The sequence below is a fragment of the Copadichromis virginalis genome, linkage group LG16 (genome assembly GCF_057382275.1).
Source record: "Copadichromis virginalis isolate Kocher_CV1m ecotype Utaka linkage group LG16, C_Virginalis_male_GT1.1, whole genome shotgun sequence".
Taxonomy (NCBI): domain Eukaryota; kingdom Metazoa; phylum Chordata; class Actinopteri; order Cichliformes; family Cichlidae; genus Copadichromis; species Copadichromis virginalis.
In genome coordinates, this window is record NC_140633.1 from 38872563 (window position 1) to 38895482 (window position 22920).

General features: G+C 42.1%; 1 protein-coding gene and 1 long non-coding RNA gene across 4 annotated transcripts in view; one reads left to right on the forward strand and one right to left on the reverse strand.

The window, feature by feature from the left end:
• The first annotated feature begins 1159 nt into the window (after nucleotides 1-1159).
• LOC146691357 (uncharacterized) lies at nucleotides 1160-5450 on the forward strand. Its single transcript, XR_014915583.1, has 3 exons — nucleotides 1160-1274; nucleotides 2592-2715; nucleotides 5006-5450. It is a non-coding gene; the product is annotated as an uncharacterized LOC146691357 (long non-coding RNA).
• LOC146691358 (neuropilin-2-like) overlaps nucleotides 4403-22920 on the reverse strand; it is a 97272-nt gene continuing 78754 nt past the window's right edge. Inside the window, exons 14-18 of one of the 3 annotated variants that reach the window (XM_085434741.1) lie at nucleotides 22741-22920; nucleotides 22542-22638; nucleotides 20983-21015; nucleotides 8765-8827; nucleotides 4403-8059 (exon numbers count right to left, since the gene is read on the reverse strand). The exon at nucleotides 22741-22920 is cut by the window's right edge and continues 89 nt beyond it. In XM_085434741.1, coding sequence (XP_085290867.1) covers nucleotides 7734-8059; nucleotides 8765-8827; nucleotides 20983-21015; nucleotides 22542-22638; nucleotides 22741-22920 — 699 coding nt within the window. In that variant the 3' untranslated portion in view covers nucleotides 4403-7733. Of the gene's footprint in view, nucleotides 8060-8764; nucleotides 8828-9192; nucleotides 16018-20982; nucleotides 21016-22541; nucleotides 22639-22740 lie in introns of those variants that run through there. The other 2 variants (XM_085434743.1, XM_085434742.1) reach the window with 2 other exon arrangements.

The window sequence follows — 22920 nt, forward strand, 5'->3', positions numbered from 1 at the left end:
GTTGGGCTAGCTGGTATATAATTATGTGCTACGTGGTGGCTAGCTACACAGCTATGTTAGCATAGCATAAACACAGTGAAGCTGGAGGACGAATGCTAACTTTTTTCCACTTGATAAAAGTTAACGTGAGGGTTCCCAATGGTTAGGGACAAATGCAGTTGCATGGCAGGATGCTGTAAACCAGCAGTCACCAACACCCGGGCAGGTCCGTGAGTCATTTTGTGAGTGGATTTATTTTTTTGTATTCATCCGCGACACCTTAAAGGCCGGTCTGTGAAAATATTGTCGGACATATGGCGCAAAAAAGGTTGGGGACCGCTGCTGTAAACGTACCAAACTTCAGTCAGGAGAACACTGAGATAATCCATCCACAATACAAGGTTAGTCATTAATATACTGCTGCATGGGCTGGGCTGTAGTTTCATTGTAAGGGTTTAAAAACTGAGCTTTAAAATGAACAGTGGTAATAAAAACTGAGAGAGGCCGACAGTGATCACTGACTGTTTTTAGGGGCTTGTTCAGATTAAACACAAAACATTAAAACATGTTAAAAACACAACAGCCTTGTAGTTTGGACCAGAAAGCAGAGTTCACACGTCATCACTTAAAGACCAGATTAGCAGCTGTTTTGAATGGTTTCCACTTGGCAATAATCTTTCTTACTGCGCAACGATGGACTTTAACGGTTTATAAATGACCTTATAACCCTGATAAGCTTGATGAACAGCAACAGTTGCTTCTCTCAGATGTCTTTCCAAACTGCCAAAACATCTGCTTTCATCCAGGTGCCCACACTTACTGATGATGATTAATTAGTGCATGTGAATAGCATCACCTGGTTGCAGTCCAGGTGTACTTTGTTTTTGACTCGCTGCTTCTGCAATTTGGCTTAGTTTTTGTTATCAAAGAGACATAAAGACAAAAACCATTTTATTTCACACAACCAATTCACTCAGGTGAGTCCCTCAGTTTACTGCAACTTTTTAATTTGGCTACTTTTTCAGGCACACTTGCCAGCACCTGGCAGGAGGCCAAACAAATAAAAAGCCAGAAATCAGAAAGCAATAAACCTTATGCTGTGATTAGATTTACAGCAATCTTATTTGGACATGTGTAGCGAGGGAAAAAAAGAAAAGCTTTTGTCTGATGAAACATAATTTGATTTAGCAGCGTGCAGCCAGTGAGTTTGGGACATTAGCAGAGCAGGGTGCTGGAAGCTGCCAAGACCGTCTCACCAGGCGCCCACCCAGGTGGGGAGGAATTGATTTTATATGGTAAAGAAAATATTTTGCACTTAACTTCCTTTCTGTCCACTACAAAATGCCAAAATCTGATTTAGCAAGAGAGACTAAAGCATGCAAATCAGATTTCTACTGCATTGTTTTAAATATCCTTTTCTGTTCTGTCCACTCCTCTAAAATATCATTGCAGCTTTATTCAGTCGATATGATAATCATATAAAGTGCAATGGAAATGATTATGTCTATAAATGAGAAGTTATTGTAGGCTATTAAGGGAACAGTTATAATACATGTTTTTATCTACACTTCCAACAAAGCTGAAAAGGATAAATGTCCTTCTGCACAGTGCACATCGCTGCTCTGCACACACATAAGAATGCAAGCTCACGGGGTGATGTGTGAGGTCGTAATACGGCCAAAAATTGAACTATTTAATGCACCTTCCTTTTACTGATATGATTTTGTTTATTGGGGTTGTTGCTGCCGTGTTGGGTTAAAGAAAAATGTTCCCAAAGCCGCTGGATTTCTGCTCGTCCATTTGATCCTTGAGTATGGATTTATGCACGTAAGCAACCCGAGCCAACAGCTGGAACAGTTTTATGCAATGCAGAGTCGGTTCACCTAGCAGCTCGGTTTTACTGTCTTCTAGTAAAAACACAGACTTACTGTATGCACAGGGCTGCCAGTTGCTGATGCACGCTATTCAGCACAGAGGAGAAAAAAGTAGAAGTTAGGTACCAGTTGTGGGGCATCTGCCTCCATGATATCTAAATGCAAACTTATCAAAGCCAGAGAAGGACATCCAGACTGAGCTTTACTCGGTAATAGCACCAAACTTTAAAAAAGCATCTATTGTAAAGGTCCAATTAGTCCAAGACAAATTGGCTTTTTCTTTATTTTTTAGAAAACAATTTCAGCACTATCAAACAATATCATATGAACATATTATTACTATTTAAAACATTCTTTGTTCCCCATTTCTTTGTCTGATTTATTGCCTTGCTATCAATCACCAGAACAGCTCCAGTTCCATCCAGAAACTTTTGGTTTTGATCAAGAGAAACAAAACGATGAAACATGGAATATGTCCTGTGTGTGTGATCAGTGATTCGTGCTTCTGAGCAGAGTTAAAATCTGTGTTAGTAGGTTACACTCTCAGCAAATGCCAACCACAAGAGACACGCCTGAAGTGTGAGTACAAAGTGTGTGTGTGTGAATCTACAGGCTTGCAGACGTTCACACTGGTACACTTGAGTTTGCATGAGCCTCTGTTCAAGAGCGTTGGCTCAGTGCTCGTGCAGAAACTTTGACTTGTGTTCATGCGTGTGCTGTTGTGTGTTTTTATGTCAGCAGAAAGCGTGAGAACCAGGTCGGTCTCCCGAGAAGAAGAAAAACAGTGAAACGATGGAGTGATGAATAAATGAGGGCAGGAGCGATGAGAAGAAAGAAGAGAAAGAAATGCTGATGCCGACAGGTCAGTGGTAACGGCTCTCTGAGCTAATTACACGAGGCTAAGAGCAAACTTCAGTCGTACTGCACAGAGTTACAGCCAATTAAAAACAGTATAAAGGGGAGCAGATGGTCAGGGATGTTGGGCAGTGCAGGAGAAATGGTTTTCCTATATTGGACCTTCTCTCACTGTGGTTTCATATAAACTGCTGGTGTGCTGCCTCCGTCTTAAATCTGGTGCTTTATGATGCACACACACACACACACTCTTGTAATTGCACACAATGCATGCCGTGCCCAACTGTAAGGCAGTTATCCAAAACTGTTGTCACTTTGGGCCCATCAGTACTCTCACTGTTAAGATAAATTATTTGAGTGGGTGACAAATTTCCTGCTGTGATCTTCCAGCTAGTCTCCATCAGGCGTGTGTGCTTTGGTGTGTTTTCATGGGTGCGTGTTAATTAGGAGCAAGCTTTCACGACTCGATTAAATGAAGAGAATCTTTGATCGTTCCTTCTTTGCCCTCTCACGGGTACAAACTCCAAAACAGCCTTAGGACACAAAGTGTGAGGGTGGAGGAGCGAGTGGAGGTGAAGGAGAGAGGGAGCGTAGGAACCAGGAGAGGCAGCGCTGGTTTCTCTGTCTGCTGGCTCGTTCACGTGCTCACAGACGTCTGTGGTTCATAACACCTTCTGACCTCTGCGTCCTCTTCACTTCTCAGCAGCTCAGTTACATTTGGTGAAGCTCAGCCCTGCGTTTGTTCCACTCATCCTGCTGCAGCACATGTCCAACAAGTGGAGGTGTTCATACAGCCAGCATAGCTCTGATCTGTTCATGGAGACCCCTCAGTGATGTAATACCCAATAATAAAATGCATGTGAGCTAGTGAACGTCCTATCAGCTGCAGCTGGGCCTAATAACAATGAACAAATGTTAGCATAATATGCAAAATTAAGCTTTAATAATGTCAAAATAGAGACATTATTATTATTGTTTTTACACCAGGAGTAACTACATTTGGAGAGAAGGATGGAGAGCCAGGCCGTCAGCTGCAATGCTAATAATCTCTGAATGATCTTGTAATATAAAACTAGCTGCCCAGCAAATCATGACAAACTAGTTGAGTTCAGTTTTTGTGTAACTTGGCTTCTTGACAGCTGCCTTTCCGCTCAGATGATTTCTGATGAGGCTTCAGTGAACAGCAGATCGATCAGCTGAAGGTCCAAATGCAGATCTCAGGTCCTTGCTGGTTTTTTCCTGCTTCTTAAGGACGTGACTTTTAGGTTTTTAGGTGCCTGAAAATATGATTTCAAATTTGTTCTTTGCTAAGATTTCTGGGTTTTATGTGTAGACAAAACACCAGTTCATCCCATCTCGTAGGTGTGTTTTTTAAATCCCTGAATGATTCATAGTCCAGAGTTAATTGTCTTAACAAGCAAGTAGACATTCTTTTGAAAATGCTCAGGCAGGAGGACAAGACTAAACATGAGTGGGGGGAAAGCCAGTGCCCACAGAAAAACTTTAACAGCCCTCCAGAGAGCCTGGACCATCAAGACCAGTTTAAATGAGTCTGCATCCTTGGAAAAAGCAAAATACAGAGAATATAGAGACGCTGGCTCAAGACTTTTGCACATGTGATGGAAATTTCTTTTATGTATGTATGTATATATGAATGTATACATATGAATATAAATAAACACAAAACACCAGACTACATGTTGTTTAGCCTTTATTAAATAATAATAATAATAATAATCATAATAATAATAATAACATTAAAAAAAGAAATTTTTCTGTACAAAGTCTACAAACAACAGTTTGAATAATCTGGCCAGTGCCGTAGGTTTGTGTTGATGTAGTGTACATATGTGTGTCTGTCATTAGTGTGTGTGTGTGTCCATCGAGACAGAAGAGGTAATACTATGTGGACTTCCAGAAGGAATGAGTGAGTAAAGTCACGCAGGAGGAGAGACAACTTCATGAGTGTGTGTGTCTCATTGTTTCTATAGAACTGTTGCAATATATTCTCTAGTCATGTTTACAGTGTGTGTGTGTGTGTGTGTGTGTGTGTGTGTGTGTGTGTGTGTGTGTGTGTGTGAGACAGAGAGAGTAAGATATCAGTTGGGAGAGAGAAAGAGTGAGAGAGAGCAAGCAAGAGAGACATAATGAGAGAGCTCCAAGGCACTTGGAAAACAGTCCAATGAAAACACAGTTAGATGGACAGAAAACTCTCCGTCTCCCTCCATTGTTCCCTTCCTTCATCTCTCTTTCAACACCTTTTACTATTCCCTTCATCTTCTTTGTTTCCTTAATAGGCCTCCTGGCTATATCGATGCGTGCCCTTGAAAGAGGAGAGAGGAAGACAGAGAGAAAGAACGGGGGCTGCAGGCAAAGATGCACCGAGCGCGACACGTTCTCCTCCTACATCCCCCCCGTTTCCTCTGCTCTTTGAGTTTACACCGTAGAAGATAACAACGTGATATTTCACAGGTTCAAAATAAAATCAAAACCTACTTCCTAGGATTAAGGTTTCATCTGTAAAAGAAAGAGGCGGAGTTCAACGTTTAGTCCTCCAGTCTGAAGTCGTGTGTGTCTCTCATCGTCCACCTGTCCTCCTCACGCTCATCTTCTATCTTTTATTTTGTTTGCTCTTTACTTTCACAGTCTTTGGATACGCTCACATGCACAGAATAACTGGATTGGATATTAATTTGATCAAAGTTGATTTAATGTTCCCAGTTGAAACTTTTTGGATGGATTTTCTTCTATTAAAAAATATTAATTATGCTCAGTAATTTCTTAAATAACACAAGTGAAGTTTGCATTAGAAAAATCTATATTTCCCCAAACTTTTCTCTGTCTGAACACAAGGTTTGCAGATATTTTTAACATCAGTGTTTTTTTGTTAGAGCACTTCGGGGAATATTAAAGCCGACCTCGAGTCGGCAGGACTCCAACCAAACATGGTTTCTTTTTAGAAATGTCAAACAAATTACTGGGCGTTGATTCGGTTAGATATTCATTTGCAGCACTTTCATAAATGATTAAACCTGTGATAGAAGCTGCATCTTTATCCTGCTTTTCACGTGTTGCATCACAAAGTAAAACCTGTGTTTTTTGTCAAATTTGCACGTTTACCTGCTTTTTCTTTTGCAGTCTCACTAAATGTTTTGCCACCAATAACATTTCTTTATTTTGTGACTCAATTGCGTGCATGAAATACAAACAAAATAGAAACACAACAGCAGAAACACACCTGGGATGCTATCAGCTGTCGAAGATACCTTTAAGAAAGGTAAGAAAGGCTCAGTTTAGGCTAAATGATCGATTGCTTGGTATTTTTTTGAATAACACATTTGGCACTTGCATGTAAACACAACCATTTATTTGTCTTTGCCTCTGTCTTCCTCTCTACCTGTGTGTGTGTGTGTGTGTGCCTCCTCCTGTTTATCAGTCTCTCCAGCAGCACTGGCCCTCCTCGATGGCTGTCCTCCGATACAGCGTATACTGTAGTTAGCTTAAGGCTCGATTGTGTGTCCAAAAAAGTCGACAGTGCGATTTCCGTTCTCCTCCTGTAGTCTTTCTTTCGCCTTTCATCTTTGAGCGGCCTTTGTTTAGAAGGGTAAAGTGGTGGATAAGCGGCGTGACGACTCATCGCTCTTAATCCCCGCAGCCCTACCGTGCACATACAAGGCTCTTTGGCAATCCATAGGTTGCAATAAAACAATCACTGACATTTTCTTCACACAGTGTCTGTCCATCATTTGGGCATCGTACAGTTTGGAAAGCAAAAAAATAGAGATATATACCAAAAACAAACTCTAGAATACTGAATCTAAAGCACGACTCCATAACAGCATGTTAGATTTTGATAAACCTCTGATTTTCTGCCTTACTTTATCTTTCCGCTACTCTTTGTAAAGACTCATAATCTGTAATGGAAAATAGGCCAAAATAGCTAGTAAAGGACTGAAAGAACACGTAAGACCGTGGAGTCCAACACAATGCTAAAATAAAAGGCTAAAAAAATGGCATAAGAGCTCTACAGGGCGTTTACGAACTGAAGCTGGCTTTTCTTTACCTTTTTTTCCCAAAGAGACACAAGTCTAAAACAGAACAAAAACAGTCACCATTACTCTTCTATGCCACTGGTTTCACGAAGCGCAGACCGGGGCAGACAAAGGAGCGAGCGAGCGCCACATGGCAGGCTAATGGACGTTAAAAACTCACAGAACTCATATCCAACACTTTCAGAAACAAACCAAAAAAAAAGAAAATGTCCTTTTTCATACTCCTTTCCTTCTTTGCCATTAGAAATCTAGATCATTTGAGTTGTGTGGTTCAATATCTTTTTTAACTTTTTTTGGAGGGGGGGGGGGGGGGGTTAGGCATTCACTTGATATGTGTTGATTTCAGTCAAAAATGACCCACTGAACCCACCCACTGGTGCCCTGTGGAACATGCTTCTGCTGTTCGCGCTGAAGTTTCACGTCTGCGTCAGTCACGAGGGCGGATCATCAAATTCCTTTCTTCATCAAGAATCCCAACATTTTAGCCCAGACTGTGCTGCCATTTGTAGTCCAAATGTCCAGACTGTCACAGGTGCTGTAGTCCATTCTTCTCGATGTCATCCCAGTGGCTCGTGGGTAATATTCAATGGTAGATCAATCATTAATACTCTTTTTTTTTTCATTCCTTCATTCAATCACAGGCTTTTAGAATCGAGCAGGCTGTCTCCTGCAGGCAGAGGAGAAAATGGACTATAGGCGGGGGGAGACGGGGGTCACGTGTTCCCCTAGTTTAGGCCTCGTAGCATGTAGGGGAGATAAAGATCACAAGTTCCCACTGGCACATAGACAATCGGGGAAACTCCGGGTTCACCCCGTTAGACATCAGAGCAAGGGGTTAGCGGGGCATTAGGTAGGGGACACGGGGGTCGAGATTACAGATAGTGCTTCGTTTTCAAATTGTCTGAGAACAAGATGACTTGCGGGGGCTCGCGTCTTCCCCCACCATCACTCTCCAGAGTTCCCCTCTGAGTTCTCATGCCTCTGAGCAGCACCTCTGCTGGTTCATCTTAACTTTATGCTTGATCCCGTCGTACAGCTCAAAGTTGTAGTTCTCCAGTGTCGTGGAGGAGCGCGAGGAGAGCCCGCTGTAGGAGCACGTGCAGTAGAGGAGGAATCCCGCGCACACCGCTCCCAGCAGGACGCCTAACGAGCTCATCACGATGATGGTGAGGAGGATCGGGTCGAGCGTGTACAGCCAGGCGTTGTCCTTGTCCTTCTCTGACACCAAGGTGACGGAGGGGGGGTCCATGTTGGAGGAGGGGGTGGAGAAGGAGGATGGCCACCCTGGGAACACATAGTCTGGAGAGAAAATAGGAAATCTTAGCAAGCTGATGTATTCAAGACCACAGTTGTTATTGATTAGCAACTTTGGAAAACGTAATGCAATTAATTACTCTAAAGGTACGATCTGGTGCATGTGGTGAGGGCTGAAGTGTGCACTCCTACTTAGTAAGGCAATCGGGCTAATCCGAATAATGAATGTGTACACACGAACGAGCCAATCCACAATTAAGTGCTGCATTTGGAGTGTTTTATGGAAGCACACACTGCAGACAAGCAGGAAAGCTGTAAACAGACAGTAAACAGACTTGTTTAGCGAGCTAAAAGCTGAGTACTCTCGTCTTGTTTCTGTCAAGGGGCTGAAAGAAACAAGGAGCAGTGGGCACACACACACATGTAATCTGTGATTGTTACAGACAGATGTTTTTCTCGGTGCCCAGAAGGAAGCTGTCTGTCTCACTTTGTCTGCCGTGGAACATGAAAGAGGAGGAGGACGAGGAAGAACGCACACCGTATGCACACGCAGACATTCGCTTTTGCCAGCTCGCTCACACTCGTCTCCTTTCTTTGCACACAGCAGAGATTGTCTGTCACCGTTGCCACGGGCTCTTTTCTGGAGGAGCCATAGGCACGCCTGTCCTTAAAGAGCAATTTCACTTGTGTTTTACAAGTGAAATTGCCAGTATAGCCCGAGGCTGCGAGGAGAGAGGAGGATAACCTCACCTTCGTTGATGGGGGGCTTGTGGTTGAAAACAGGATCTTTTTCAAAATCTATTGGCCTGGGATCTGTTAAAGAGACAGAAAGAATAACAGTATTAATCTAAACCGTCTGGAGCTACTCGAGAGTCCCGCCGCGATAACGTCGCTCCGTGTCTACGCTGCATTTGTAGATGGGTATCAAACAGCTCAAAGAGTTTAAACTTTCTGAAGAGATCAGGGAAGAAAGCTCCTCCAAACTGTTTTGTTCCGCGCTCAGTCTATCGGCGAAAAACAACATCCAGTCTTACTGAACTCTTCTCCCAGACTACCTGCGTAAAGCCAGCAACTTCCATTATGTGATAAGCATCAGTGCTCTTTTTTTATTTGCTTAGAAATGAAAAGAAAGACGCGAGTGGAGGCTGAATTTTAAAAAATGAAAGCACACAAAACAGTTTTATAGAAAAATATTACCTTTATTACCTTCACATTCACCACAGTTTATTTTCTTTTTATTCCAAGACCGTGAAATTCAACAAGCTAAAATACCACTTTAAATGTTCGAGGCAGGCCAGAGTGCAAGGCTTTGGAGGTTTTGAGGGCTCGATTCTTCTTCAGTTTTATTCAAGGAAATTGACGTTACAGTCCCCAGAAATAAATGGAGCAATATCTGAGCAGCTGATAATCATTTACTGCCAGAGCAGAGGAATCAAAAACACATTATGAAGTGAAACTGTAATAGATATTCAGAAGATAAAAGGTGAAAAACTCATTTAGAACATATGAAAAAAGCTTCATTTCCTCAATTAGATAAAGTTGTTCGTCTGTGAGACAGTTTTGGCATCTTGCGATTACACCTTCAATAAACTGCATTTACAAACTTTGCATATTTTCTTCAAAGCTTACAGATGAATTCCTTTAAATGACACCTGCTGCACTATTCGCTCATGAATGTCGTAGAACTGAGTTTAAATGAAAGACTGTTTTCTAAAAATTGATTTTCAAACCCAATTAGAGAACAAACTAAAGGAATTAACCAAATTTTAATTTCATTTCAAATATTAAAACGACAAACAAATCCTATGCTAATTGAGTGCATTCAATTAAGCAAACAGTGGAGCGTTTCTAAATGTAGTTATTTGACTGACATCAATATTTAATGTCCTCAAAGTGCATGACATTGAAAGACAACCATCAAATCTTGACAGAGGCAGAGAAAGTGCACAAAAGCAATATAACAGCAATGTGGCTTAGGCCGGGGATGAAGAAGTTTACAGCCTCAAGGCTGATTTTACTCAGGCGGAGCGAGTGAACTAAACTCAGCTTCATCTGAGGCCGTGTTTCAAAATCATCAAGCCTCTCTGCTTCCAACAGATTTACAGAAGAAACATTTAATTCATTAAGAAATAAAAAACAAAGCTATACACTAAAGTAAGATAAAATCTCAACGCGTGGTTGTATCTAAATTTACAATCAAGCTGAAAGCATGAAAGGTTGCAAAACTAAAAAGTGATTAAAGAGAGCGTCAGCAGCAGACTTTAATGAATTAATACTCTCGTGTAATTAGATGTAAAAACAGTGCAGTTATTCAGAAGTTAATGAACCTGGTAGCCGTGCTGTAATTATGTTTTAAAGGTTCCTACTGAAATGCAAAAGACGACACGTCTGTAAATCTGCTGCCTGACTACAGACCCTCCACGCTCTAAATTCTCCTTTTTCACTGCAAGCATTGACAAAACATTAAATCACTTAAAGAAAGATAAGAAGAAAAAATCAGGATAAAAACCAGAGGTTTGGACGCTCTTTGGATGACTGCTGAACGCTTTCTAATGATCCTGGCTGAAAGCCCTCGGGCGAGGATCCTGAGAAGAATCATCGCATGGATCTGAAAGGAGATTAAAACTCCCCGTAGCCCCATTTTATCTCCCTTCTCCAATTAGTAAAGAGAAAAATAAAAAAGGATCTTTTTTATTCAGGAAGAGACAGGGATGGCTCTTTGGCACCATTCGCTGTTCCAGAGGGGCCCGAGGACCTGTTAGAGTGCTTGTACGATAATATTTCCACAGGAGGAGGAGGAAAGAGAGAAAAAATAGAGATGGCCTCAGGGCTAGAAATGCTTACCGCAGGGCTTTATGAATGCAATCAGCTCCATTATCTAATTAGAATTATTAAAAGGCTTCAAAGTAGTCTGTGATGGAGAAGGGAGAGGGAGGGAGGGAGGGAGGGAGGCTGATTTATAAGGGCCGCATGAAAAGACGCCAGAAACTTGCAAAAGTTCGATAGAGAGTGAGAGAGAGTGCAGGGGAAAAGTGCACGGGTAGCACAACATAAATACACCCGTATATCACTCCTCTATTTGAATCCAGCCCCACATTGATTGGGTTATGGCACAAGGCTGCTAGAATGAGTCATATAATGTGTAAATCATACGCGAGTCGATTGATATGGAAGGGAGAGGGGCTCGGCACACTGAAAATGGATATGCAAGCACAAAATAACTAAAATACTTGTTGACTAAGGCACAAAACAGCATTTTATAAGATGCAGCATGATGAAATAAGCCAATATGGGGAATATCTGCAGTGTGGAAAAAATGCCTGAAACAATGATTTTGATAACGGTGTTTTGAGAGCTTGCTGCAAATCTGGGTTCTTGGCTAATAGAGGTCTGCGGTGGTTAGATGGCGTTTGCTCGTCTGTGTGTGTGTGCAGTGCAGTGAGGCTTCATCACGCTGTCTATTCTGCCAAAAGACTTCTTTCATCTGCTTTTGTGTTTGAAACAACCTGCCCTCCTCCATCTATTCTCTCTTTCCTTCAATCCAAACCACAACCTGCCTCCCTGTTAGCCTCCCTCTTAGAGTAAAAGAAAGATCTATCTTTAGAAAGTATAGAGAGCATTTTTTTCCTTTTACTTCTTTCATCTCCCTCCATCTCTGGGCACATTCTTTGGAGAAAAAGGGGGCTCGCTTAATGGGCCCTTCTCCTCTGAGAGATTTTGCTCCCCTCCATTTCTGCCTCTCATTTTCTCTCCTGTGTTTTTCACTGGGAGGATTTGCAATGAAGGGAAGGAGAAGAACAGGAACAAGTGGGTTTTGATAAAAAGGCTCAGGGATTTGGGCATGAACAAAATGATGTAGGGGGTAGAGATGCTGTGAAGTCCACTCTGATACACCGTCAGCTTCACAATCTAGATAGATTTTTTCTGACATCATGTGAGCATTCTTCATAAAACACGTTAACACTTTAGATTTGCTTTATTATGAGCTCCTATCTTATTCAAACTAGAAGCTTTAAAAGAGCTTTCAAAGCTTTCAAAACACTAAATGACACCGAATAGTTTTTTTCATCCCAGTGTGCAGAATCAATATAATTTTTAGTCAGCAAGTATAAAAACAACTATAGTGTGACTAGTGTGCACCAGCAACACAGAAGGACAGAAAGAACATTAATCAATTTATGAAAAGATTCACAGTAGATGTAAGTAAATTAAGAAGAAAAGTGCTCATGTTCTCTACACTGCAAAAATATGAACCCGCTAATCAGAAATGCATCATGTTACACTTGCTGATTAAATACACAATCAAACTTATGAAAGCAGTCCTGTTAAAATGCCAAGTAAGACCAAGACGAAACATTCAATTCATTTCAATGTTGTTAGTATTCAAACAATAGTCACATCAAGGTCTTTATAGTCAAAAATAAAGACCTACAGAGAAAACCCCAACAATCAGACACCCCTTATAACCAAGCACCTGGCGACAATGGGAAGGAAAAACTCCCTTTTAACAGGAAGTTACCTCCGGCAGAACCAGGCTCGGGGAGGGGCGGGGCCATCTGCCGTGACCGGTTGGGGGGTGAGAGCTTTCTTTAATATGACTTGTAACTTGTATAGTTCAATTTAAAAACAAACTGTTAACGTTTCGGAGGGAATAAATAAATAAATAAATAATGAAATAATGTGGTTGCACGTCCTTTTATAACTGGTTTGCATAGAAAATTAACCAATGACATTCAAAATCATGCCAAACAGTAGTCAGCACACACCTGCCATCGGTTAAAGAGATTCTGACTACAATCAAATAAAGTTCAGCTGGTCTAACACGACTTTTCTGACACTTGCTTAGTTAACACTTTGTTACTGACTAAAAGAGACCGGGTGCCCCTCCAAAGTGGTCAGGGAGGTTGCCAAGAGGCTGACCGCGACGTTAACCACACGTGACAACAATTTCTGCATCCTTCACTTCTTTCATAAGCATGTGGGAAAATGTTCTACGGTCTGAATTCTGTGGCCACAGTCCAGAAAGTGCCCATCACCAAAACACCACCAGACCCACTGTGAAGCACGGTGATGGCAGCATCATGGTTTGGAGCTGTTTTTCTTCAGCTGGCACTGGGGAACTTAAATAAATAGTAGTCAAGGTGCAGGGAACAAGTCTCAAATACCAACCAACGTTGGTGCAAAACCTTCAGGTGTCTGCTAGAAAGTTCTAGATCGATATGAATTTCACCAAGTCATCAAAAATATCATCACCAGAAAAGCTGAACCCAAAAGAAAACCTGTGGGGTGACCTGAGGAGGGCTGTGCACAGGCGACACCCTCACAACCAGTTTGGAGAGGGTCACTAATGTTAATTTACGATGTGCCATGCTGACAGAGTACTACCTCCAAAATGCTGTGTAATGCAACCAGCTTACTTTAAATGTGAGATTTCCCTCCTTTTAAGGATTTTAGTTTGTTTTCCATGTGAACTGTACAGGATAAACTGTCGGTCACATTAAAGATGGAAAATGTTGGAAATGATTTATCTCGGTCTCAATAAAACCTGACATTTTAACAGGTGTGTCGACTTTTTCTATCCACTACACAGACCATCATTGCAGTGAGTGACAGATGCCGATTAGGGGTGTAACAGTTCAGAAGCAGACACTAAATTTGCGATACATCCACGGCCTCGTTCGTTAGACCTCACCGCCGCTGCGCTCTCATCTTGTTATTGATACGATATGGAGATGATGTAAAAGTTAAGTGCATCAACTCAGTGCAAGACTGTAAATACAGACAGACCATACGTGACAGCCATGGCAGACTAACTGCAGGGTCACGTCTGGTACATTAGCCAAGCTTTGCTGTAAAATCCAGTTTAAATGAGCGTCTGTTTACTGGAGCATTTTTGTGTTAGTATAAACAGCATGCGTTTGCAAATATGGGATGAATATTAGCAGCTGACAGACAGATGTTGCGTCCTGTAATGATGTGCTAAATAGACATGACTTTGTATTGCTTATGATAGCTGGTCATGTGGAGCTGATTAAAAGCAGCTGTTGCCTACAGGAGAGGATTAGGGCCACTGAAGATGAAAAAGTGACGACTCAAAAATATTTTCCTCAGTGGCCCTAATCCTCCCGTCCAGTGATGTCCTGTGAAGGTAGGTAATCGTGTCAAAAACCTGTTTGCTGCTTTTTCTCGTTAATTCAAAAGAAACATGAACTGTACCGTGGATCTGGAGAATCGTTACACCCCTAACAGAAAATACATAAAGAAAAAGTTACATTGTTGCTGCTCTAGAATCAGTCGGCAGTCTTTAAGCAGATAAATGATTTTCCAAAAGGCTTCAGTTGTAAAATGCTCTTTATCAAAGCAAGTTTGGTCTCATTTATCGGACTGGATACCAGTGTTGGATGTGTTAGAAACAAAAAAGGCCTTGGCAATTATGTGCAGAAAGTAAAGACTGTTTGTAGATTGTTGTATTTGCAGAGATTTAAGAAAAACAATATTCCACATTCAAATGATGCACGATAGTACTTCTTTTCTTTTTGTTTCATTCACCCAACCTAATGTGTGCAAGACATACACGGGTGTTTAGTTTGAACATTGACAGACACAGGCATCAGATTATCCACGAGATCCAGGCAACAAACTGTAGAGTCAAACTGCATCCATTCAGACTCTTACTGGACACAGAGGCACTACCTCATATCGGAGGTTATAGGTTTAAAGCACGTTTTTTAAAAAGGCATATCCAGAATGTAATGAAAAACACACTCAAAGTAACATGTGAGACTTGAAAATCTCAGAAGTGTCCGTGCATATATTGGTGCGCGTGTTTCAGCTGATGTGATGCGACGTGAGCCGTCTCAGAGCTGCAGGGTGCATGTGCAGCTGTCTATCTGTCACAGCTGGACCGGCAACACTAATTCTTCCTGTTTTTTTGTTATTAATCTGTCTCTGTCACTATCTCAGTCTCGCAAACACACGTGGGCAAATAAAATTGGGCTTCATTCAGTCCCGGAGAAGCAGCCATCACTCTTAATGCTGCACACAAACACAGCGTGTCTTTTCTACCTGTGTGTAAATCCTTCCTCTGTCTGACGGGTATCTGGAGACAGGCAATGTCCAAGCTGCAGATCAGAGCGGGGCAGACAGACAGATCCTGCTCTGACATTTACTGAAGGTGGGGGATATGCTGTTACAACCCTGACATTGTACGCTGCATGTAAATGCAGTGTGTGTCATCCACAGCCTGTTATTCATACTACCTTTACTGTGATTTACTGTGGTCATAATCCAGCTCGCTTTCAGGGTTCAGGTATAGAAGCCAGTCTACGCTCGACATAAAAAAAATTGCCCCACAGTGTCGTTATCAGGCCCTCTTCAGCCATCAGAAATACAACCGAAGCTCTGTCATCTGCTCTTCAGGGGTACAGTTTAATGTCAGGACTTCTTTCTACCAGTTTAGTGTACGCCGATCAGTTAATTAGATCAGCCGTCAGCAACGTGCACTGGAGTGCCTCCGTGCAGATCCTCATCAGTGAAGCGCAGTGATTATGCTGAATACGGCTTCTTTTCACACCCCTTGATCGCTTCATTTAAAAAACATACTATTAAATCAGATGGGCCTTTTCAACACTGGGAATCGTAGCTGTCCTCTTTCTCCAGTGATATGGTGAGCATGGGTTCCAGACTCGGCCCGGTGCTTGGGTTCAGGTTGTTTTGGTTAGGGCTATGGATCAGATTACAGCCTGGGTTTTGGCTCTGGTACCAGTTTTGGCGACCTTGCTGATATGGCAGTTGGTTGTTGCGGTACGTCACCGAATGATGATGACTACTGCTGGTCTTCTTGGTCGCCCAGTGGTACCGGTGGCAGCACAGTATCACCAGCACGGTTATACTGACCAGCACCAAGAGGGCACCGCCTCCCGCCAACACATAGTACCAGAAGGCAGGGACTGGCTGCACCACCACTGTGTCTACTGTGGGCTCCATTCCAGATATGGCACCCCCTGGAGGGCAGGAGGACACATTACTGGTTGGCTCAGTAGATGAGCAAGGCAGGCATGCAGACTGCATTAAAGAGTTCAGATTTAGAGATCTATGTTCACTTCACCCCTGTCAGAGTGTGAGTGAGCATGGCAGGTCTGTCAAACTCTGAGCATCTCCACACACTGAAGCATGCTGCTGCAGTAAAAGTGACACTTTTTCAAACATTATAACTTCAAACTGCAACACTAACATGCTTGGCTAACTTTCCTATTAATAATAATGAGTTTTATTTAAGGCAAACACACTTTGTTCTGGTAATAAACTAAATATATTAGTTTGGCTATCAGCTCACGTATGCTAATAGTCGTTTATGTTAGAAAAGCCTCCTTATCATAATTAACAATATTAAAACTAGAATGACTGTTTAGTTGGACTCTAATTTGTGGTTTCGTTCCTAATTCTACTTGGACAAAATTTTCCACCTGGAGCCTGAAAAGGCTTCTGAATGTGGCCGAAATACCTTCTTAAAAAAGATGGCAGCATTTGATATCTTCTTTATTTGCACATCTTTCACATCTATAATTAAGGTGTGAGAATCCAGACTGTTTGTAAGGGGAAATTTAGCTTATTATATCCATATTTAAAATGTGTTTTGCAGCACTTTAAAAGAATTCATTACGAAAACTAGGAGCGTTCAAAGTCTTCTGAGGACAGAAGCAGAACATTTTTGCTTATTCAGCTTTAATTAGAGCTAATTTATTATAGCGTTTGCCTAAAATCATTGTAAACTTGGAGAGAACAAAGAGCTTGACAGACCTAACAACAGAAGCAGGGGTCATTTACTCTACAGGGCAGTGTGCCGAAACTCTCGTGCTCGCCGCTATTTAAAGGTAAGAAAATAAATCAGGCAAAAACCACTTTAGCTTTAACATTTTGCTGTGTGTTAATATTTAAACAACCAATTAAAGGCTTCATTTCTTATAAAATATTTAACTTACTGTAACTCTTCTCTCTCTTTTTTTGATTTATGCAAACATCACAAGCATTAGCTGCACATTGACACGCAAAGGCCCATGCCATGCGTTCAGATTGGATCAGAGAATGCAAAGCCTTGATTATGCAGTGCTTGGGCGACTTGAACAAAGGGCGGGGAGTGTTAAGTGGGTGTATTTGCTGGGATGCGGCATTTTTATCGGGGCAAGATCAGACCGAAGTTGAGTGCGGAGAGAAAGAGATGGAGAGGGAGAGGGGGAAATTACAGGGGCAGAGAAAGGATAAGAAAGAAGGCATTATTGGAGGAAAGAATGGAGTGAAATAGAGAGGGGTGGTAGAAAGTGAAAGGAGAGAGGGTGCAAGGGTGGGGAAGAGAAGGCAGGGCGCTAATCCTGCCATGATATCTTTAATCCTGCATTAAAGGGTTTGTCTGAAAGTTCAATACTCTGTCAACTCGCAGTGAAAGAAACCCGCTGAGAGAGAGGTTATAGAAGAGAGAGAGAGAGAAAGGAAAGGGGGAGAATAAAGGAAAGACGGTGCATGAGCAAGAAAGACAGGAAGGAAAAAAGAGGACTAGAGGCGAGCGAGGACTAGATGGGATGAGAGAGAAGGAGAAAAAAAGAGCTGAAATAAGAGATGGAGGAGAGTTGCAAAGCAGGATACAAAACCTCACGGAACCAGTAAGCTTAATTTAGTCTTTTTTTGAAGTTCAGACGCACTCTTTAAGGGTTTAAAATTGGCTGTGATTGTAAAGCTGCGCTGCACGGAGAGTCTTCCCACCGGTGGATTAACTGACAAATAATTTCCAGGGCTGAAAAAGTTGACCGTTACTTTGCTTTTTGAGGTAGCAAAGGGGAACGGCTGCTAAAGCTAAAACGTGTAGCTTTCAAGGGATGCTTGGTAACTACAGCTTCTGAATCACTTAATTAGCATCAAAGCCGGCCTCTCACTTCACAAACAAAACAGAAAACCAGAGTAAGCCCCTTTTCTCTGTGTAGACGCACGAGTGTGTGTGCAATAATCAACCGATAGCTTCCAACAGACACTTTCAAATGTTTCTGCGAGCGTCTTCTTAACATCAAACTTTTTCTAAATATATGTATGTATATTTTTACTGTACATTTTAATCCACCGGGAAGATTTTATAGTAAAAAACTTGCCGTCTGTCTGGACTATAATGTGTAGTGAACGCTCTACGAATTAAATATGAGTGCTGCCAAATCAGCGTCTGACCAAATGCGATTTGTCACCATCTCCCCTTCTGTTCCTGAGTTATGGTTGCCATGTAATGACCACAAAAGTGTTTTTGCACAACATTATGATGTCGCAGTGAAGCTGACCTTTGTCCTTTTGGATATAAAGTATCGCCACTTTGTCATTTTATCCCATTAGACCTTTGTGTGACATTTTGTAATAATTAGCGTGTGACCTCTGAAGTCATGGCCAAAAGCTTGGTTTGTAAGGTGATCTTGACCTTTGACCACCAACATATAATCAGTTAACCTTTGAGTTCAAGACACAAATTTGAGGTATCAAATCACCGGACTGGCACAGATGGACAACCTGACAGCGCCTGACAGCGCCTGACAGCGCGGCGTCGCCTTCACGGAGCCGACTGAGGCGTTTAGGAAAATGGCTGGTTGCTTATGAGTGCACTGAGTGTTTTTGCATCTGGCGACTGCTTGCAGCAGTACCCACAGGTCACCTGGCAGGGGGCAACCAATCAAACAATCACTGACTTGTAGCGACTGCAGTCACTCTGCGATTGACTGGTAAATGTTTGCTGATATTTGCTGTCTTATTTATGAGTGCAGACATATTGCCAACACATTGCAATCCAGGTCAGCCTCCACTGATGAGCACAAGTTGTCTGCAGTTTGTGTCTTTGCATTAGGGACTCGACTCCACTGGCTGCCATCTGGTTTTATTCTACTTGTATATCTTTTTAAAAGGTTGCCGATGCCGCCCTGCAGCAACTACGCCACTGCGCATGGAGGAATTTCTGTTTTTGAGTTTCTGTCTGGATGCTGTATATGTAAACAACAACAGCTTATGTCGTCACAGGTAATCACTGTGATCATCTGTATTATCACAAACAGCTTTAATGTAATTGCCGACTCAGTCTTATTATCGTTTTTTCACCATCTCCATGCACCAAAGTTTCTTTGAAGATGGCATCTGACTGCTGGTGGTCTCAGAGCTGCAACAGTTTCGAAGGTAACAAGACTGTAAGTTCATATAGTGCAATCATTTTGGTTGTGCCGGGGTTTCCTGTTTTCCTTAAAATCAATTTAGAAATTCAGATTAAGCCTTCGTCACTGCCTCCTTTTAACAGAAGCTTTCTGTGACAGCATGAATATTTCTCACGGTCAACTTTAAAACTGTCAAAAACAACTACGCTTTGTTTGTCTCACATCGAGACACTAAGAAGAATAAACAACACCTGAGGTGTAACTTTATCTGCTCACCCAGAGAGAAACCCTAAAGGGGCTGAGATCACTTCTTAAAAGGAGAAATTTAATCCTTCTTTCTGGGGGTCAGGATCAAGAAATATGGTGTTTGTCAGAACCAGCAGCGTTGTCGTGCTGGGAGTCACATGACAGTTTAAGATAAAACGAGGATTAGGTCAAATACTCGGGGTATGAGTCAGGTGATGTGAGTTTTCTGAACTTGTCTCCTGGGTTTCACTGGTGCTTGGATGGCTTTGTGTTTTCGTTCAGCTTAATGTGCCGGACAATAAGAAGTGCTTCTGAGAGTTCACACTATGTGTTCATAGTTTTCACACACGCACACGCACGCACACACAAACAGAAATATTTGAGGAAACTAGCAAAATAAAAGCAGAGTCCTCTGGTTTAAGCCTCAGCCTTCCATGAACCAAATCACCAAAAAGCCTTTATATTCTCCAAGTGGTCAAAAGTTTTGTTAGCATGAGGTAGAATCTGAAGTCCAGTTTCTATATGCAAGTCTTCAAAGAGACCAGTATGTGTATTTTGTGGGCGTCTAAACAAAAGCACAAACAGCTCGTGGTTTAGGTCCCAACCCAGACTTCGAAAACAAGAGATCCAGTAGCACAATCGCTCTAAGACTTTTTATCGTTTTTCAGACTAGCCTATTTCTGGATGAATGAGAGAGAAAAAAGGAAAGTTGGGTGTGATGTGCTCTGCATTTCATGTAAGGGGGATCAGGGACCAGAGGAGAGGGGACGGCAGGGAAAGGAGAAGGAAAGACAAAATGAGGCGTAAATGAGTGTGGACCAGGAGCAGCTGGATGTGCAGGGAAAGAGGATGCTAAGCTGTTGAAATTGAATCAGGATAAAGGAAACTATGATGGGAAAGACTGATTATAAAGACAAATATGGATGGACTGATAAAAAGCTCTGCAATTTCACTGACACCAAAGAAACAGACCAGAGGCAGCAATTTAACCCTGAGCCTGTGATTTAACCTTCATCCCTACATCATCTGAGAAATTGTTTATGGTATAAAATGAAACACAACCTGAGTAAGAATTAAAAACTGTAACAAATATGGTTCAGTGCACTGCTCATATTTGAAACACCCTCTGTTACAGCTGCACATTGTTGCTAGTCAAGTGTAACTGTTGCAGTATGTATTCATGTGCGTGTTTGTTTGTGTGAAGGCAAAAAAATCTATTTTTACTCAAAAAAACTACAAAATCAAGTGTTTCAGCCCAGCATGCAAGGAGTCGTGCCAGAAAAATGCAGTGGATCCATCCTGCAAACCTGTCCCCTCACAAAGCCCACTCCACTCTGGTTTTGTACATGTGCTACTACAAGAAGTACTGCACATGTGCAGTGATGCACAGTAATACCTTTACCCCCTATCTAGTTAACAGTGTGTGCTGTGGAAGCCTGTATGGTAATAAGGCACTAACAGGGTTTGCAGTGCTGCAAGCTGAGCTAAGCAACAAAGCAGGAAGCACAGACATGTTGGCACAGGAAGTACAAATGCACGTGAAGTAGAACTTACTTTTCAGGCCAGGAAGTAAAGCATGCAAAGGCTCTGGAAAAGAAAGGAAAAAACAAATGTTAGTGAAGCTAAGTTAGACGAGGAGCAAGAGTAAATGTGAAAGGATATGTGTCGCCCATGGCGTTGGAAGCTTCCTTCACAATATGAAATGCAATAAAATAACAACAGATGTCCTCAGCTTATATTATATATGATTACATTTATATGGTGCTGATAGTTTTAATGAATGTCAACACAAATGTTTTTTAATAGAGTTGCAAAATTGCACCGCAGTCCTGGTTAAGGCGTTTGTAACTCAATAAAGCTTTGTCGAGTTCAGAGGTAGTTTAAGACTCCAAAGGCCCATATATCCTCCAGGATGACAGTTATTTTTACAAAATGGAAAGAAAATAAAGAGAGCCAGACAAGAGGGAGGGAAGAGGGAAAGTGGCTCTTGTTATGTCTGTCATTTCTCACCTTCTCTTTGCTTTGTCATTCTCCCTCTCTCCCCGATTGCGCTTTTTTTTAAAGTTTTTTTTTTCAGCGTTTTCATCCTCTTTCTTTCCTTTGGGATTTTAACGGCAGAAGAAAAAGACAGACGGAAAACAGGGTGAAAAGGGTGAGGGGCAGAGTGACGAGAAGGGAAATTGAGGAATGAAGAGGAAGGGTGGAGGTAAGTTAAGGGGTCGTGGGAAGACGGACTGAATTTTACTGCTGTTTATTATTTGCTGGAGGACGTGGCATCTTTTATGGAAGTGAGAAAGAGTGACAGAACAGAAAAAAGAAGGGAAAACTAGTTACAGCACAGATAAAGAAGCGGTAGTGAGAAAACTAGCGTCTTTGACTCACAGAAACATTTGACTTAAAGGTGTACTAATGCACTACAGCACTAAAGGCAAATATATTCTGACTGGTCCTAAAGTCCATAATACGACTCATTTCTGCCTTTAAATCTTTTTACAATAAAAACAAAGTTGTTTCTGAACCAAGACTCACATACATTTTTGTGAAATCAGGAAATATGAAGGACTTCAAACTTAACCCAGCGTGTGGAGTGCATGGAAATTTGCCCTTTTTTCTCTGCAAAGCAAATTGTTACAAGTGAGCCGACAGCAGTCGCTGATAGCAGCCTCATTGGTTAACTACTGTCTCTCTGCTCCAGAGTAGAGAGTCTCTCCAGTAATCAAGCACAAGCACGCACGTTATTTTCAGTGCTCGACTGCAGAGACTGAATGGAAGATAATGCTGGAGATGGATAAACGAGAGCAAATAAGGAAACAGCAGGATGGGGTGGTACAGGGAAAGACTAGGAGATAGTGGGAGATATAATAAAAGATAGTGAAGGATCCATGCCCAAAGGGCAGTTGTGACCTACTTTCTTTTTTTTGCGCTTCACTTTTTTGATGTGTGTGTGTGTAAATGAGAAATATTATGATTTTTTTTTCTCCCCCATCACTCTCGCTCTCTGGCGAAAACACAGAATAAATGTTCCGGTGTGAAGCAGGGAGAGAGTGATAGCTGACAGACGGAAACACTGACCAGCATATTAATGAAGGTGCCAACAGGTGAATGGGACTTACGTGCACACTGCTCCAGGTCAGCGCTGCTGCTCATGTGGATGTTGTCTATTCTGATATGTCCTCTTGTCGGGTGTTCAAAAAACCCCTCAAACACCACCTACACCAGAGAAAGTGACATACAGGTGATTACAGCTCAGCTTATGTGTTAGCTTCTTAATTCAGGGATTCATAAACACGCTAACACTCAGCGGTTATCTACCTGATATTCTCTGGGGCTTCGAGGAAGGATGGTGCGCCCCTCTTTCCAGTGACTGCCTTGGTCACCTTTTAATGCCCATAACAGGGTCTCTCCCTGGTCGCTGTCCCTCAGCAGGACCCTCAGGCTGCCCTGTGCCTCTCCCTGGAGCTGGTAGTAGAACTGGAGGCAGAGCGGGCCTTG